At 44.9% G+C, this 16669-nt stretch overlaps 1 protein-coding gene and 1 pseudogene across 2 annotated transcripts; one reads left to right on the top strand and one right to left on the bottom strand.

Moving 5' to 3' along the window:
- Nucleotides 1–2560: 2560 nt before the first annotated feature.
- On the bottom strand, nucleotides 2561–4857 carry LOC129050836 (large ribosomal subunit protein P1-like; annotated as a pseudogene).
- HPP (haptoglobin-primate) lies at nucleotides 4307–9067 on the top strand. Of its 2 annotated transcripts, NM_001204072.1 has the most exon segments (5): nucleotides 4307–4341; nucleotides 5555–5640; nucleotides 5959–6060; nucleotides 6818–6892; nucleotides 8124–9067. In NM_001204072.1, coding segments are annotated over 5 exon segments (1047 nt in total). In that variant the 5' UTR covers nucleotides 4307–4336; the 3' UTR covers nucleotides 8903–9067.
- Nucleotides 9068–16669: the final 7602 nt, after the last annotated feature.

Here is a 16669-nt window from a genome sequence, read left to right as displayed (position 1 = left end):
ATACAGCAGGCACTTAATAAATACTTGTGGAATGGAAAGCAACTAAGATAGGATCAAAAATACAAATCAGGAGATGAGAGAAAGCCCTCAGGAGGAAGAAGACATGAAAATTTTGCGCATGCACATTCTGAGTTTTGGCTGGTGGGGTGAGCACTTACCATATCTCAAATACTGTGTGATCTGGGCTGAAGAACAGAAAACCCAACTAACAGTGACTTAGGCAAAAATAAATTTTATTCTTTCACAGAAGTCTGGAGGGAGGCAGGCCCAGAGTTCACGCAGGAGCTCAATAACATCAGGGATCAGGCTCTTTTTGTTCTTCTTAGCATATCGACGTTTTACCTGATGCTGGGCACCTCGTGGGCCTAAGATAGCTGTTGTAGCTCCATGCATCATGATTAAACCAGAGGCAGGAAGTGTAGGATGGGAGAGGATGGAGGTGGTGGGCTCCTCCTCTCCTTTTGTTTTGTCTTATTCCTGGAGTGACTCCCTCCTTTTATCAGCAGGGACACAAGCAGTGCCCAGCAGCCTTCCCTCTCTGCTGCATGAGCCAGAAGCAAGACTCATGGCACCCCTCCCTGCAGGAAAGGCATGGAATGCAGCCCTTGGCAAACGGGGCTGGACTTGCAGTGACAGTGTTGCTCTGAACAGGACTGGGCTTCTGTTGGCGAGGAGGTCTGCAGCTGCTAAGCAGGTCACAAGTTGCCTTGCCCATGGCTCTCCAGCTCTCTGCCTACCCTCTCCTTCTAATAAGTCAGTTTCAATAACCACCATGAGGTTTGGAAAGGAGCTGTAACTTGCCCACAGTTGCGCCAGGCACCCCTGGAAGAGCAAGAATTCCTCAAAAAGTTATTAAAACAGGCAAATCCCATATAGGTGACATTTCTTTCTAACAATGCTGACATCTCTTTTAGTTTTGAGCCTTAGTAATACAATTTTCTGCCTCAGGAAGAGGCAGCAGCTTCTGGGAAAAATCTGCTCCTGCTAAAGGTGGCTCATTCATTGTTTTACCTGAATAGAGTGGTGGATGGTGAAGGTTCAAATTCTCTTTTCATATTAAATTTTATAACATAAAAGATAATTAAATGAGCCAAACAGGACAATGTTTAAAAGCCAGAGCCAAAAAGGCTCCAAAATAAAACAAGCTTGTCTGCTCAATTAATTATTTGAAGAGAAACTACGGTAATACAGACTGGAGATGGGAAAGCATGAGGGACGTATGAGTGGAGGAACGGGCAAAGGGGTGTGTGTGTGTGTGTGTGTGTGAGTGTGCACACATGCATCCAGCTAGGGTAGAAAATAAGTACTTTTGCTTCTATGGGAAGTGACTTTCCAGTTCACTTGTGTATCAAATGAACATGATGAAATCAAATTGTACTAGCCAATGTTTGGGAGGGTTCTGTATTAAGAGGATAAAGAAAAACATTAGAAAGAGAAGTTACAAAAATCACCATGGGGAAAATGAACACCAATGACTTGGCTGCTCTGAGGCTCGCAGGGAGTAGACAGTTAGGCATCCCAGGTCATGAGAGAACCAGTGGGATCTTTTCCTCAGGGGCCAGGTTTTCTACATGCAAATCTAACCTCTTCTCCTCTGGGACACGTTTCCAAAGGACTCCAGAAACACAGCACAGCTGGATTCAAGGTACCGTACCAAGATGTGCCTTTTCCTTCATCTTTGACAGCAGTTAATGTACTAAATGTCTTGATAGAGAAGGTCATATTTGAGAATATTCTTGGGATCAATAGGACTTTGGGCAATAAGCTTCCCCCTCATTGCTCCTTGATAGATTACTTCAATCAAATCTATGAAGTCTTGTTTGGTTTTGAAGCTTCCCACAAACTCAGTGTGATCTGGAGATCATAGAAGAGAAACAACTGCTCTAAGAACTTTGAATAATCACTTGTTGAAGACTTTCAGGATAAACAAAATGAACAACAGCTTTGTTATTTTCTTCTTGTCAATGGACTTCAGACATAAAGCCCAACATTAATTTTTCAATCGTTTTTTTCCATTTAGTAAATGACTCAACCCAGTGCTGTGGGCCACTAGCATGAAAGCTCTGTCATGTGAAAAGATTCAGCTTCAAAAGCTATTGTAGTCACAAAATCTATTTTTATCACTTCTCAAATCATCAGGTAGAATTCACCAAGTGTTGGAGTGTGCATTGTTTCTTCGTTTGCTGTTGTTGTTTTTGCCTGGGCACTGTGCAAAGCCCATTCAGTACGCATGGCCTTTAAGTTCTAGTCACTTATACTTTTGTGTGGTAGGTATTAAAAAATTGTTTTTTTAGAAAAGTATCTCAAACACCAGGTATGTTACTGTAAAAATTTTAAAGAAATAAATAAAACCACGGATGAGGCCAGAGGTCACTTTTCAGTGTCTATCCTTCCAATTGTATGTGTGTGTGTGTGTATATGTGCAGATGTATATTTCTTTTTTCCCAACATTGAGAATTATGCCATACAAATTATTCAGTAATGTGCTTTTTTCCAGCTAACATATATTTCTTTCAGTTGTTAAATATGTATCTACAACATCATATTAAAGTCCTGGAAGTATAATTACTGGGTTAAAAAGTTTAAAAACTTTTAAGTGTTTGACATATAATGTTGAACTGGCCCTCTTAAAAGGTTGTACCAAATTAATACTTACATCAACTGTGTTCCAGTAGAATAAACAGCTTTAAAACCCTTTGTGGTTTTATTTTTATTTTTATTTTTCTGAGATGGAGCCTTGCTCTGTCACCCAGGCTGGAATGTAGTGGTGCAATCTCTGCTCACTGCAACCTCCACCTCCCGGGCTCAAGCGATTCTCCTGCCTCAGCCTGAGTAGCTGGGATTACAGGCGCCCACCATCATGCCCAGCTAATTTTTGTATTTTTAGTAGAGACAGGGTTTCACCATGTTGGCCAGGCTGGTTTTGAACCCCTGACCTCAAAGGATCAGCCTGCCTCAGCCTTCCAAAATGCTGGGATTACAGGTGTGAGCCATCATGCCCGGCCAAGAACCACTAACCTTTTTAATGAATAAATCAATCTTTTATTGAGTTGCTAATAAATTTCAATTGACTAGTACCTGGCATACATGCAGGTGTAGACACTTGACTGAGATCTGTTGATTTTTCTCATCTGCCTATTTAGGCTAATCACCAGACTATAAAATCATGAGAACCACTGCCATTGAGTATGGTCTGTGTCAGTCTACACTATAGCTTTAACTAGTTGTGTGATTTCTTGCAAAGAGCAATCAGAGAAGACACAATAAACACATTTACTGATTTCAGGCTGGAGAGCTTTTAAGCAATAGGGAGACGGCCACACACAAGGTGGAGAAAATTACTGTGAAAAGGAAGAGCTTTCTTTAGAGCCCCATCTAAGCTAGGCTGCAGAAATGTCTACGATGGGTTTGAAACAAATGAAAATGAGGCCTTCTGCAGTGTGAAAATCCTCCAAGATAAAGAGACAGATTGATGGTTCCTGCCGTTGCCCTGTCCTGCCTAGTTGCTGATTTCAGGAAATACTTTGGCAGGTTCGTGGGTCATGAATTTGCCAGGTTTCCTTGGGTTTATAAAAGAACACCACGGGAAAATCAAGTGTAAAGCAAGAGCTCAACTGTTTGTTTTCTTTTTTAACAGTTCAGTTTTTTATTGCAACATTATAAAACAGGTTTAGTCAAAAAGACCAAAGCCCATGTCATCATCAGACTCCTCAGATTCTTCTTTCTTTGCTTCCACTTTCTTATCCTCTGCTGGAGCAGCAGCAGCGGAGGGGGCAGGACCTCCGCTGGTGCAGCACCGCTGCTGGAGCAGGTGCACCAGTCCCTACATTGCAGATGAGGCTCCCAATGTTGACGTTGGCCAGAGCCTTTGCAAACAAGCCAGGTCAAAAAGGTTCAACATTTACACAGCTGCTTTAATGAGGGCATTGAACTTATCCTCCGTGATGGTCACCTCATCGTTGTGCAGAATGAGGGCCGAGTAGATGCAGGCGAGCTCGAAGACGGAGTCCATGGTGCGGGCAAGTGTGGGGCTGGTGCTGCTGGATGCAGTGCTAGTCACCGGATGAAGTGAGGGCATCACCTCAGTGCAGCCTTAGCTTCCTAGGAAGGACAGAGCACCTTGGTGGCAGTTGAGGAAAGAGGTTCAAGAGCTCAACTCTTAACAGGGGTATTATTTGTGGTTTTGTTACTGGAAAAGATAGTGACCTTATCAGGGCCAAAGTTTGAAGACACAGGAATTACGAAAGGGAGAAGGGGGAGAGGTGAGATAATGGTGCCATAAAAAGACCAGCAGATGCCCCACAGCACTGCTCTTCCAGAGGCAAGACCAACCAAGATGAGGTGGGTCCACAGCTTTCCCTCCTGCCTTTGCTCTGGTTCTTTCATTCTTCTTTGCATACATTGGTAAAGATGCAGAAATAGAACAAAGAAACAGGGAAAATGGGCTAAATTATAGTGAACTAAAGGGCTTAGTGTGTTAAATCTTCTCCTTTTCTGCATCCATAGAAGACAGTGCTGTCTTTCCCAGGAGATGAGATTTACTCTCAGGAGTGTCTTTTTCCTTCAGGTTACGTTTTTGACTTTGTAGGGGATGTCATCAGCTCCCGTGGTAGGCTTCCTGGCATTTTGAATATATTTATTGGCAGATATTTTCCTCTTTAAAAATGTATAATAAGAAAGACTAGTAGTAACACATTTGAATGAAACAATTAATTGACTAGTACCTGGGATACACAGTAGTACCTGGGATATATCTAATTAAGGCACTTAGAGCTTATAAAAATAAAGACTTTTTGAAATGTTGAAATAACAAGACTAGAAACTATTTTAATAGAAGCAAGTAGTGTCTGAATGGTCGACGTCTGTTAGTGGGATGGTGAACTGGCAGGTGGTACCTGTGTGCCAATCCCCATGGCCACAGTCCTGCTTTCAGACACCGGTTCTCTTCCAGGTAATTTTTTTGCATTTTGGAGTTTGAGATACCATTTCCTAAAGGTGAATTATCATAACATACTAGAAATAACCATATAAGTGTTTAAAATTATATATTTAAGGAAACTTTGATAATGGAAAATTTCAAGAAATAGAGGGAATGGCATAATAAGCCCTGCTTTTCCATCTTTGAGTTATCTACATTTTATTAGCAGTAACTTTGGGGTGCCTGAGGGAGGTTTCTCTTTCCTGGAGGGCTTCTGTATTATTGACAATGTACTTTCTTGAATGCAACCAGAAACTGAGGCCCCCATTCCTATGTGCCTTCCTGTCCCTCTCTGAAGCTTCTGCACAATTCCCAGCAGGACAGAGCTTGCTGGAAGCTTGGTATGCTCAGAAGCTGCTAAAGCGTATATGGGCGAGGGTGGGGGCAACTTCTTGGTCCTAGCACTTCCATATATTGATTTTCTTTTCTGGCTGCTTAGTGGGAGGAGTGTGTGTGTGTGTTTGTGTGTGTGTGTGTGTGTGTGTGTGCATGTGTGTGTACATGCCTGTGTGTGTCGATGCATGCATGTGCTGTGAAGCAGGGAGACCAGCTTTCCACTCCTTCTTCTCTCTGCAGTGCCCTGGGAGGTGTCATTGCTTTCCTGCTCTGGGGACGACACCTTTTTTCATTTTACTCAGGCGATTATGTCATGGATATTTCAGGTCAGTCTTTGAGTTGGGCAGGAGTGTGCATCCCTGGCGCCGCTGCATCCCACTCTGACCCTCTCGGGTCTGCACTCTCTCTCTGAGAACACCCATTTCCCCCTTCTTATCTTGACCTCTGGGCTTTCAGGACCGCAAAGAACATTGGGGATCCTGCCAGAAATGAGGGGAGCTTGTGCTTCCTTTGTCTTCTATTTGGGGTGGAAGGAGATTGATGTGCAGAGCAGCTTCCTCTCATCTGACTTTTCAAGGGTCTCTGGGAACAATTTCCAAATAGTAAACTCTCTGGCAGATGACGATAGTAAACTTTCTTTGCAGATGACAGCTGCCCAAAGCCCCCTGAGATTGCAAATGGCTACAGGGAACACTCAATTCGCTATCAGTGTAAGAACTACTACAGACTGCGCACAGAAGGAGATGGTAAGACCTGGACAACTGTCTCTATGCCCTACATACAACCCCCTTCTCTGACATTTCCATGATGGATGGTGCTGAGGTGATTTGCCAGAAAGTTCATTGCTCTTCTTGGAGCCACGAGATTTAGATTCTAATAAGTGTTTTGTCGCCAGTAGCCATGGCCCTTTGGGCAGACTAACTTTTGTCAGCCTCAAGTTTTCTGTTTTGTTAAGGGGAGGCGATGCCATGCAGCCTACCTCATGTAAATCTCAGAGTCGGATTTACATCTCCAGCAGGAGATGTGGGAAAAGAAGGAATGCTGATGACGATGTCACCCTCACCTAGCGAGTCTTGCTGTCCTGGCACTGCTCTAAGTGCTTTATATTTATTTGCTCACTTAGTCCTCATAGTATCCCTCTGAATAGAGGTTATTATTCCCACTTTGCTGATAACGAAACTGAGGCACAGACACGCTGAGTATCTTGCCCAAATTCAGGCAGCCTGTAAAAGGCAGAGTCAGGATTTGAACCCTGAGCCCTCCCTGTACTGCCTGGCTGTGACTGCCATGACCACAGTGTGTTCTGCTGGGCTTAACTGGTGTCCAGGCACTTGGCTTCTAGCACAGCACTCTTTCCCTTCCTCCTTCTCGTATTCTCCCTCCTTTTTCCCTTCCTGTCTGCCACCTTTACTCTTCTTAATTCTTCTCCTTAAATGCCTTCTCACTCTGCTCTGGGTCCAGACTTGACTTCTCCTTTGGCTCATTTCTTGCCTTTTGTTTCAGGAGTGTACACCTTAAACAATGAGAAGCAGTGGATAAATAAGGCTGTTGGAGATAAACTTCCTGAATGTGAAGCAGGTGGGTGCTGAGCACTTAAGAGCACAGGCAGGCGTCCAGTGGGGAATGTCCTAGAGGCACAGCCTTCCAGTGTGGCTTCCTCTGAGCACACAAGAGCCAAGAGGAGGGATGTGGGAAAACCGCAGCTGGCCAGGGAGAGACTTAAGCAGTTAGGTGATGACTCCCTAAGGGTCACCAAGGGTCTCGTTCATTGGGGCCTGAAGGGCACTGGCTGAATCCACTGTCTACACTGCCCACAGATCAGGAGAGCCTGTGCATACAGACAGCCTGCTAGAGAGCCCTGGGTCTAAGGAGAAGCAAGCTCCAGGGAGAACAAGTCAAGGGATGCCATAAAATCTTAATCCATGGAAGCCTAGCAGGAGGCTGGACATGGGCTGGGACTCCTGCTTCTCGTTATTAGGAGGAACTGTTGCTCTCTCCTTTCTCGGAACCAGAGGCAAAGGCCCAGCCTCTTCTGCTCTTACTGGCGCGGAACTGCCAACGTGTGTCGTATTAGCTGCACCATCTAGAAAATCTGAGCTCCAGCCAGTACTGCTCTAGTTTCACCTTTCTTCAGAGAGAATGAATTATTGCAGCTCCTAGCCACCACCCCCCTTTTTTTTTTGAGATACAGGTTCGTTCTTGTCGCCCAGGCGGGAGTGCAGTGGCGCGATCTCAGCTCACTGCAACCTCTGCCTCCTGGGTTTAAGCAATTTTCCTGCCTCAGCCTCACAATGTAGCTGGGATTATAGGTGACCATCACCACGCCCAGCTAATTTTTTTGTATTTTTAGTTGAGACGGGGTTTCACCATGTTGGCCAGGCTGGTCTTGAACTCATGACCTCAGGTGATCCAACTGCCTCGGCCTCCCAAAGTGCTGGGATTACAGGTGTGACACACCACAGCTGGCTCCTAGCCCTTTCAGTGAATTTCAGGGAATTGTGGAAATTCCTTTGTTGGGATAATTGTTTAAATATAACATAGTTCACCAGTCAGCATTAAAAAATCTCAGTATTTTCATTTCCTTTGTTAGAAAAGTGGGAAATAGAGCTTTTTGTAATGTAAACAATTAAAAAAACAGAATTATTTTAAAACTGCAACTATTGGAAATGAGATGAGCAGGTGGGAAGGGCAAAGCATTTAAATCTTTCTAGTTTATGCAGCAGTGACAGCCGCCCATGCTTTCACCCCTTTCTCAGATGGAAAGGCTCTTGCACATTTCCACTCACGAGTGTCTTGCTCTCCTTGACAGTATGTGGGAAGCCCAAGAATCCGGCAAACCCGGTGCAGCGGATCCTGGGTGGACACCTGGATGCCAAAGGCAGCTTTCCCTGGCAGGCTAAGATGGTCTCCCGCCATAATCTCACCACAGGGGCCACGCTGATCAATGAACAATGGCTGTTGACCACGGCTAAAAATCTCCTCCTGAGCCATTCAGAAAATGCCATAGCGAAAGACATTGCTCCTACTTTAACACTCTATGTGGGGGAAAAGCAGCTTGTAGAGATTGAGAAGGTGGTTCTACACCCTAACTACTCCCAGGTAGATATTGGGCTCATCAAACTCAAACAGAAAGTGTCTGTTAATGAGAGAGTGATGCCCATCTGCCTACCTTCAAAGGATTATGCAGAAGTAGGGCGTGTGGGTTACGTGTCTGGCTGGGGACAAAATGACAACTTTAAACTTACTGACCATCTGAAGTATGTCATGCTGCCTGTGGCTGACCAAGACCAATGCGTAAGGCACTATGAAGGCAGCACAGTCCCCGAAAGGAAGGCACCGAAGAGGCCTGTAGGGGTGCAGCCCATACTGAATGAACACACCTTCTGTGCCGGCATGTCTAAGTACCAGGAAGACACCTGCTATGGCGATGCGGGCAGTGCCTTTGCCGTTCACGACCTGGAGGAAGACACCTGGTACGCGGCTGGGATCCTAAGCTTTGATAAGAGCTGTGCTGTGGCTGAGTACGGTGTGTATGTGAAGGTGACTTCCATCCAGGACTGGGTTCAGAAGACCATAGCTGAGAACTAATGCAAGGCTGGACGGAAGCCCTTGCCTGAAAGCAAGATTTCAGCCTGGAAGAGGGCAAAGTGGACGGGAGTGGACAGGAGTGGATGGGATAAGATGTGGTTTGAAGCTGATGGGTGCCAGCCCTGCATTACGGAGTCAATCAATAAAGAGCTTTCTTTTGACTCATTTCTGTGTTGTGTTCAGTCTTGAGTCTTTTTTATTTGCTCCTTTACGGTCCAGGGTGGTCAGAAGGTATAGAGTCTACTGGGAGTATGGCAGAAAACACCCCAAACCCACTGGAAATCCCGAAGGTGATACAAACTCTTCCACCTTAGGGAATCATGCTCACTGATTGAGTGCCTATTGAATGCTAGGTCTGAGAAAGGTAACTGTTGTCCTTGTTTTACAGGCAAGGAAACAGACTCAGAGATGTTAAGTGAGTTGCTTAAGGTTACATAGCTATGAAACAGTGAAGCTGAACTTTGAATCCAGGCCTGGTTGATACAAACTCAGAGCTGTTTTCACTGCATGCTGTTGCCTCTTCAAAGTGAATTAGGAGAAAGGGCATTGGCCTGGTGAGGAAGAGGTTAGGTCAAAGTGGGATGGGGAAAAAGTGTTTTAACACAGACAGTACTTCAGAGTTTGGGATCTAACCTACCAGCACTCCAGAAAACAAAAGATGATGATGTAAAGGCAGGATCTCTGGACTTGCTGAGTCCAAATCACAGCTTGGCCTAAACATTTGCTAAGTAATTTAGGCTTCCTGGCCATTAGTTCCTGGTCTCTTCCATGAAGGACTTGAGCCAGGGTAACGTCCCTATCAGCAATAAGCTTCTGGGACTCTGTAAAGAGTGGGGAGGTAGAGTCCCTGCATTAGTAGAAGCTGCTTTTCCTACTTGGAACAAACCCACCCTTCACCAGGAATCAAAAGCAAGCTGTCTGAGCCTCCTCTCCTGATGGCAGGTCATGCTAATAAGGGTCTCCCAGAAGAAAGCTTCTGGAGCTCTGATAAAAAGAAACTCTTCTACCGGAACTTTTTCTTGCTATAAGCCTTCAATACCACCAAACACCAATGCGCCTTCTTCTCATGCCAAAATATGGCCCCTCCTTTGCAGGGTGTAAAGCGACATTGATGTCACTCTCTCTCACCAGGGTCTGGCCACATCTGTGAAGCTCTCCTCAAAGGCACCCTGCAGATTCATCAATAAACTTCAACAGGTTAGCGCTAGTAGGCCAATAAGACCTATATTCTAGAACCTGTGAAAGAGATAATAGCCAGAAACTGGCAAATACCAGTCAAACTCTTTAAAAAAATGCCTCTTAGAACACAGTCACTTACACATTTTCCTCTGGTAGTTCTCTTCAGCACCAAGTTTCTTGGAAGAACAAGGCACTCTGCAGTTTTCTTAAAGAATTGTCTGATTGTATTAAGTGGCTTCTGGTAAAACAACAGTAAGAGAAAAGTTCTGGCATTCCCTTGATCACTCATCTTCTCTGCCTTCCTCCCTAGCACCACCTCCTGGCCTCAGCCTGTGGGCTTCTGCAAAGTCAAGTATCAGGACTAATTAACTAGCATCAAATTCCTGTTAATTCCACAAGCAGGGACAAACCTGTTCGGGAGGGACTTAATGACAAAATTAGGTATAGGTCTATATGTTAATCAAGGAAAATTCTCTGCTTCCTTAAACTTACTTACCACCCTAGAGGAGAACCAAATCCACTCTGATGTTTGGTCATAGGAAGGAAATTGGGGAAAATTACAAGTTTCTCCAATCCATGTAAAATTAAGAAATCCTGGGGAAGTTGTAAAGAGAAAACAGTACCCTATTCCCTTGAAAGGCAGAATAGGTTTATAACTTATAATCGAAGGTCTCCTTCAGGAAGGACTTCTTGAACCCTGTATGTCCTCTTACAACACTCCAATATTGCCTGTAGAAAAGTCGGATGGGTCATATCGGCTACTACAAGACCTTCAAGCCATTAACCAAATAGTCCAGACCACCCACCCTGTCACTCCTAACCCTTACACCATTATCAGCAAGATTCCTCATGACTGCCAGTGGTTCACAGTAATAGACCTCAATGATGACTTCTGGGCTTGCCCCTTAGCTGAGGATAGCTGGGACATATTTGCTTTCGAATGGGAGGACCCTCACTCCAGTTGGAAGCAATAGTAGTGATGGACAGTTCTACCCCAAGGGTTTACAGACTCTCCAAACCTATTCAGTCAAAGTTTGGAACAAGTCCTAGAGAATTTCCCTCTTTCATCATCCTCATGTCTACTCCAATATGTGGATGACCTGATCATTTCCGGAGGCACCAAAGACCAAGTAACCGCAATTTCAATTAGCTTTCTAAACTTCCTAAGGGAACAATGGTTACGGGTCTCAAAAAGTAAACTCTAGCTTGTAGAACCCGAGGTAAAATACATGGGGCACTTAATAAGCAAAGGTAAGTGGAAGATAGGGCCCGAACAAATTGAAGGGATCATATCCCTGTCATTGCCTGAGACAAAACAAGAACTTAGAAAATTCTTCAGGCTAGTTGGAAATTGTTGCCTGTGAATTGACTCTTATGCCTTAAAAACAAAACCTCTATACCTAAAACTTACCCAAAAAGGGCTTGACCCCCTTCTTTGGACCCCACAAGAAGTCCAGCAAGTCGAAGAACTAAAACATCTACTTATAACTGCCCCTGTCTTAGCTCTGCCATCCTTAGAACAGCCATTTCACTTTTTTGTTAATATAAGCAATGGGGCAGCTATAGGAGTACTCACTCAAAAGCATGAGGCCATCGCCAGCCCACAGCCTTTCTGTCAAAGATTCTTGACGTGGTAACCTGTGGGTGGCCCGAATGTATCCAATTTATAGCAGCAACTGTTTTATTGACAGAAGAATGTAGAAAAATAACCTTTGGGGGAAGTCTCATCCTAAGCACACCCCATCAGATTAAAACCATTCTTAGCCAAAAAGCAAGGAGATGGCTTACAGATTCAAGAATCCTAAAATATGAAGCTATCCTCTTAGAAAAAGGTGATTTAACCCTAACCACTGACAATGTGCTCAACCCTGCCACCTTCCTCTTTTTTTTTTTTGAGATAGAGTTTCACTCTTATTGCCCAGGCTAGAGTACAATGGCACAATCTTGGCTCACAGCAACCTCCATCTCCCGGGTTCAAGCAATTCTCCTGCCTCAGCCTACCAAGTAGCTAGGATTACAGGTATGCCACCATGCCTGGATAATTTTTTTGTATTTTTAGTAGAGATGGGGTTTCTCCATGTTGGTCAGGCTGGTCTCGAACTCCTGACCTCAGGTGATCCGCCTGCCTCGGCCTCCCAAAGTGTTGGGATTACAGGCGTGAGCCACCGTGCCCGGCCTATCCCGCCACCTTCCTGACAGGAAATCCAAATGCCGGAGACCCCAAGCACAAATGTTTAGACCTAATCAATCATCAAACTAAAGTAAGGCCTGATCTAAGTGAGACCCCTTTAAAAACAGGGCACCATCTCTTTGTAGACGGCTCCTTCCGGGTAATTGAAGAGAAAAAACATAATGGCTACTCAGTGGTTGATGGAGAAACTCTCACAGAAGTAGAATCACGGAGACTGCCCAATAACTGGTCTAACCAAACATGTGAGTTGTTTGCACTAAATCAAGCCTTAAAATAGCTGCAGAATCAAGAAGGGACTATTTACACCAACTCCAAATATGCTTTTGGAGTGGCCCTTACCTTTGGGAAGATTTGGACTGAACAAGGTCTTATTACTAGCAAGGGCCAAAACCTTGTCCACAAAGAGTTAATCATGCAAGTATTAGAAAACCTTCAGCTACCAGAGGATATAGCCATTGTTCATGTCCCAGGACACCATAAAGGTCCCTCTTTCAAGAGTCACTTCCCAAGAAGTGCCCATTTTCCACTGAACCCCTTGTCTCCCTTCCCCATCCGCAACCCCCATCTTCTCCCAAGCAGATAAAGAAAAATTAAAGGAAATAGGGGCTAACAAAAACTCAGAAGGGAAATGGATACTGCCAGATAACAAAGAAATGTTGTCCAAACCCCTAATGACAGAAATCTTCACACAACTTCACCAAGGGACCCATTGGGGTCCCCAAGCCATGTGTGACGCAGTCCTTAGAACCTATGGGTGTATAGGGATTTATACCCTCACCAGGCAAGTCACAGACAGTTGTATGGTATGCAGAAAAACCAATAAACAAACTTCTAGAAAACCGCCCTTCGGGGGAAGAAATCCTGGGCTAAGGCCATTCTGAAGTGTCCAAATTGACTATACCGAAATGCCCCAAATAGGCTGCCTCAAATATTTTGTCAGTTATAGTGGACCATCTCACTCACTGGGTGGAAGCCATTCACCTGCCAAGTGCAACTGCCAATAATGTAGTTAAAAGTACTAATAGAAGATACCATACCCAGATTCAGATTAATAGAGAACATTGACTCAGACAATGGAACCCATTTTACTGCACAGGTCATTAAAGGATTAACCCAGACACTAGAGATAAAATGGGAATATCATACTCCCTGGCACCCACCCTCATCAGGAAAAGTAGAAAGAATGAATCAAACTAAAAAAATCACCTAACTAAACTCATCTTGGAAACCCAACTGCCATGAACTAAGTGCCTCCCTGTCGCCTTACTAAGAATTCGTACCGCCCCTTGAAAAGATATCGGCCTGACCCCTTATGAAACGCTCTACGGATTGCCATGCTTAAATTCCACCTCTGACATCCCTACATTCGAAACAAAAGATCAATTTCTTAAAAACTATATACGCGGTCTATCTTCCACCCTTTTTTCCCTCAGGACCCAAGGCCTCTTAGCACAAATGCCGCCTCTAGAGTTTCCAGTATACCCACATCAGCCTGGGGATTATGTGCTCATCAAAAGCTGGAGGGAGGAAAACTCGAACCATCATGGGAAGGACCCTATCTAATACTCCTAACAACTGAAACAGCAGCCCGAACGGCTGAACAGGGGTGGATTCATCACACTCGGGTAAAAAGGACCCCACCCCTTATGGAATCATGGACCATCACTCCAGGACCAACTCCCTCAAAATTAACATTCAAAAAGGTCTAATTTGTCTCTTCTTCCCCCTAATTGCCCAGGGGCATTTCATTTTTTTTTTTGAGATGGAGTCTCGCTCTGTTGCCCAGGCTGGAGTGCAGTGGCAAGCTCTCCGCTCACTGCAAGCTCCGCCTCCCGGGTTCACGCCATTCTCCTGCCTCAGCCTCCCGAGTAACTGGGACTACAGGCGCCCGCCACCACGACTGGCTAATTTTTCTGTATTTTTAGTAGAGACGGGGTTTCACAGTGTTAGCCAGGATGGTCTCAGTCTCCTGACCTCGTGAACCACCCGCCTAGGCCTCCCAAAGTGCTGGGATTACAGGCATGAGCCACCGCGCTCGGCCCGCATTTCATTGTTAATGTAACCAGGTCAGCCTCCCCACAAGCTGTTGTGTTTGATGCTTGCCTAGCCATACCTTGCGGAGACCTACAAAGTCAAAGGTAACTAGCCTCTTCAGAAAAGTATCTTTGCCCTTGGTACTCACCCCACCCTCAATCTGATCCTTGTAAGATTTCCTATAATTGGCTACCTTGCCATTCCTGGTACAATATTCCCTGGACCTCTCAGTCCCAAGGCTGGACTTCTTCAGCAGGCTGTACCTCCCTAAAACCTTATATCCATTTTATGAAACAAAATAACTCCTCTAACTGCCAACACCTCCGATGTAACCCGGTGCATATTTCTATTACTACTTCAGCCTCCACTAACCATATTCCCACCCTAAGTCGCTTTTATGGTATGGGGCAGACGTTACTGGGAAAGACCCCATAGGGTCCTTTGAGATTGGTTTTGTCACCCCTCCAGCACCCCTTCCTTCTCCAAGATCTCCTCCAAATGAAACAACTATCTTGCCACTACCTAATGACAAAACTAAAGTGCACATAGTGGAAGTCAAAGACCTAAAACAAACCCTGGCCATCGAGACTGGACACCAAGAAACGAATGCCTGGCTGAAATGGATCAAATATTCAGTTTGCACTTTAAATAAAAGCGACTGTTACACCTGTGCAATGGGCAGGCCAGAAACCCAAATAGTTCCCTTCCTGCTTGGATGGTCTAACCAACCGGGCATGGACTGTATAGTAGCTCTCTTCCAGCACCCCACAGCCTGGGGTAATAAGTCATGCACCACTCTCTCACTGCTTTTCCCAAAAGTCAAAGACTGCCCTGTGGGTCAGCCCCCAAGGGCCATCTGGCTCCTGGCCTCTGATGCCAATTTTACCTCTTGTCTCTCGTGACGGGGAAAACTTGCATCTTTCGGGAATCTAACGGGATGCAGTGAATCCGAGCCTTTTTGAGAGCTCACCAATCCAACTGCCCTTGTCTATCCACGAGATGTTCGGTGGTAATGCGGAGGACCTCTACTGGGTACGCTGCCAAGTAAGTGGAGCAGCACTTGCGCTCTAATCCAACTGGCCATCTCTTTCACCCTGGCATTTCATCAGTCCGACAAAAAGTCACCCTCTTAGGAAAAAAAAGAAGCTCCTCAAGGGTCTTTTGACCCCCATGTCTATATAGAGGCAATTGGAGTACCACGAGGAGTAGCCAATGAATTTAAAGTTCGAAATCAAATAGCTGCCAGGTTTGAGTCAGTCTTACTTTGGTGGTCTACTAGAAACAAAAATGTAGATTGTATAAACTATATATATTACAATCAACAAGGATTTGTTAATTATACCAGAGATACCATTTGGGGATAGCTGAGCAATTTGGTCCCACCAGCCAAATGGCCTGGGAAAACAGGATAGCTCTTGACATGACATTAGCAGAAAAAGGCAGAGTTTGTGTCATCATCAGAGCCCAATGTTGTACTTTGATCCCAAATAACACAGCTCCCGATGGAACCATTACCAAGGCTCTACAAGGCCTCACCACCTTAGCAAATGAGCTGGCTGAAAATTCTGGAATAGATGACCCCTTCACAGGTTTAACGGAAAGATGATTTGGTAAATGGAAAGGACTTATGGCCTCTATCCTCACTTCCCTTGCAATTGTTACAAGTGCACTCATCCTTGTAGGCTGTTGCATCACACCTTGCGTTTGTGGGTTAGTTCAAAGACTCATAGAAATGGCTCTCACTAAAACCTTCTCTGTCTCTCCCCTTCCATATTCAGACCAACTTTTACTCCTAGACAATCAAGAAGAGCAACAAAGCCAAATCTTACTAAAACAATTTGAAGAGGAAGACTTATAACAACAAAAAGGGGGAAACTGTCAGAATAAAAGAAAGGTTCCTCTTCAAAGATCCAACTTTCTTGTCATAGGCTGTAAACCACCTTGCTCCAAACCTTAACCTGTAACCTTTACCCTCTGCCTTATTTGAGAAAGATTCAAGCGCATAGCCAACTGGGGTCAGCCTAGACTGTGCGGTCCAACCCCAGCCAATGGGGGAAAGACAAAGAAGCAGGAACTGCGTTAGGGTTAGAAACCTGTTCTTCTTTGTTAGGTGAGCTCTTGTGACTGCTATAGGCACGGGCAGCACCCTTCTGCAGAAGTAAACTCTGCCTTGCTGAGAAACTTTTCTTCTGAGTGCTCCTCTTCCTCTGCGGCACTCAGAAATGAGAACTTATTTCTAACAGGAGGAAGAAGACATGATAATTTTGCACACACAGGTTCTGAGTTTTGGCTGGTGGGCTGAGTGCTTACCATACCTCAAATACTGTATGATCTGGGCTGAAGAACAGAAAACCCAACTAACA

The sequence above is a fragment of the Pongo abelii genome, chromosome 18, assembly GCF_028885655.2.
Source record: "Pongo abelii isolate AG06213 chromosome 18, NHGRI_mPonAbe1-v2.0_pri, whole genome shotgun sequence".
NCBI lineage: Eukaryota > Metazoa > Chordata > Mammalia > Primates > Hominidae > Pongo > Pongo abelii.
The sequence above is the reverse complement of the archived record's forward strand: the minus strand, read 5'-3'. Positions and strand labels throughout refer to the sequence as shown.